The sequence below is a fragment of the Echinops telfairi genome, unplaced genomic scaffold, assembly GCF_000313985.2.
Source record: "Echinops telfairi isolate 266 unplaced genomic scaffold, ASM31398v2 ScPeMD7_6;HRSCAF=24_0, whole genome shotgun sequence".
Lineage (NCBI taxonomy): Eukaryota > Metazoa > Chordata > Mammalia > Afrosoricida > Tenrecidae > Echinops > Echinops telfairi.
This window is the reverse complement of record NW_022103902.1, coordinates 21,509,054-21,510,753: the sequence shown is the minus strand read 5'-3', so window position 1 is coordinate 21,510,753 and position 1,700 is coordinate 21,509,054. Positions and strand designations below refer to the sequence as shown.

Here is a 1,700-nt window from a genome sequence, read left to right as displayed (position 1 = left end):
GATGAGGGCAATGAATGTACAAATGTGCTTTACACAATTGATGTATGTATGGATGGTGATAAGAGTTGTATGAGCCCCTAATAAAATCATTAAAAAAGAAACTTTAAAATACATCATAAGCTAGTTATTATAAAAATACTCCACAGGCAAGTTAAGTTGTAGCATTTATGTTTTCATCAGACCATTTGAATAATTTTGTGATTTTTAGAAATGCTATAATTTCTCACCTGATGTTGTCCCTAGCCATGTTCATGCTGAGATCTGATTTGTTGTAAGAAACATGCCAAACTCTTTTGACTTTTACTCTATATTAATTAATATTAATAAATATTAACATTGATAGTTAACAGAAAACAAAGATTCCCTAGTCTTAATAGACTGCGTACCATTCTTCCAGTTGCCGCTCATGGAGTGACTTGCGATCCCTCTCTTTCCTCTCTTGAACAGTCTCGCCACAGTACCTCTGCAGCAGCACCAACAGGCTTCCAATAGGGGTACTAAGAGGAAGCAAAGAGAGAGTGTCAAGGGAAAAGCCATTGGGCCAGCGACAGCTGAGGCAAGTGCCACTCCACGGCATCACTTACTCAGAAACAGCTACAGGAACATTTGACAATTAAAGCCCCCTTGACAGATAAAGAAAAAAATACTGAAGCCATTTCCTCCCTGGTCTGAACAACAATCATTGCAAAGCCTTAAAGTTAGTTGGTGTAAGCAACAACAGGTCTATCCGCTGGTTCTGTTTGGGTTTTGAATCATGAGTGACAAATAAGGACAAGGAAGGAAAGATGTGCATTTGTGAAAAATTCTAGGTGGTTCCATATTGCAGGCTTCTCGAAATGAAACTGAAGGTTTAGAATAGTACCAGCCTTCTTAGACAAAACCACTGATACTAAGCCGGTCCCCATGACAACTGTAGAGAGGGCTTCCAAGGCTACAAATCTTCACAGGAGCAGACAGCCTCTTCCTTCCCAAGCAGAGTGATCAGTGGCTTTGAGTTGCCAGTCTTTTTATTTAGGGGGAGGAAATGCTACTGACTTTGGGGAAATGAAGGCAGCAAACTTTTTACAATCCAAGAATCTGGTACAACTGTCTGCCCCCAAATGCCCGAAATCACTCCTGGAGAAACTCATTCATAGTTGTTAGAGTGATACAGAGGATTTGTCCTTGTTTGCTCAGAGAAAGAACTTCTGAATCTGAGGTAAGTTCAATTTCATCTGCTACACCAAAGCAGTTTCATTTTAAACTCATCTTTGCTGGTAACTTCAGTTTCTTTTTCCTTTAATTCAAGCTGGTACATTAACATGACAACAAAAATGCCATCAATGGATATGAAATGCAGAATAAAAAATAAAAAAAAGAATCCCTAAGTCTACGAATATCGCCCCCTCCTAATAGAGGGGTAGGAAGGTAGGTAGGTGGAAAGGAAGGGGAAGCTATTCTATTCTATTCAAAAGGATACCAATTAATAAAAAGAAAAGCATAGCCGAACTAGCCAATTGATATTTTATAATCATCGTTTAATAACTGATGACAGCATGGATCACCAATGAATGCTAAAAGTACTCAGTGACAGACAGTTGGGGGTGGAATCGATGACAAGGATCAACATATAACCTCCTCCCTGGGGGATGGACAGTGGAGAAATGGGTGAAGGGAGATGTCGGACGGTGTAAGATATGACAAAATAATAATAATTTATA

At 39.2% G+C, this 1,700-nt stretch overlaps 1 protein-coding gene across 1 annotated transcript in view; it reads right to left on the bottom strand.

Moving 5' to 3' along the window:
- TIMMDC1 (translocase of inner mitochondrial membrane domain containing 1) overlaps window positions 1–1,700 on the bottom strand; it is a 63,210-nt gene that overhangs the window by 34,472 nt on the left and 27,038 nt on the right. Inside the window, exon 6 of the mRNA XM_004706497.2 lies at window positions 387–497. Within this exon, the coding sequence (XP_004706554.2) occupies window positions 387–497 (111 nt within the window). The remainder of the gene's footprint in view (window positions 1–386; window positions 498–1,700) is intronic.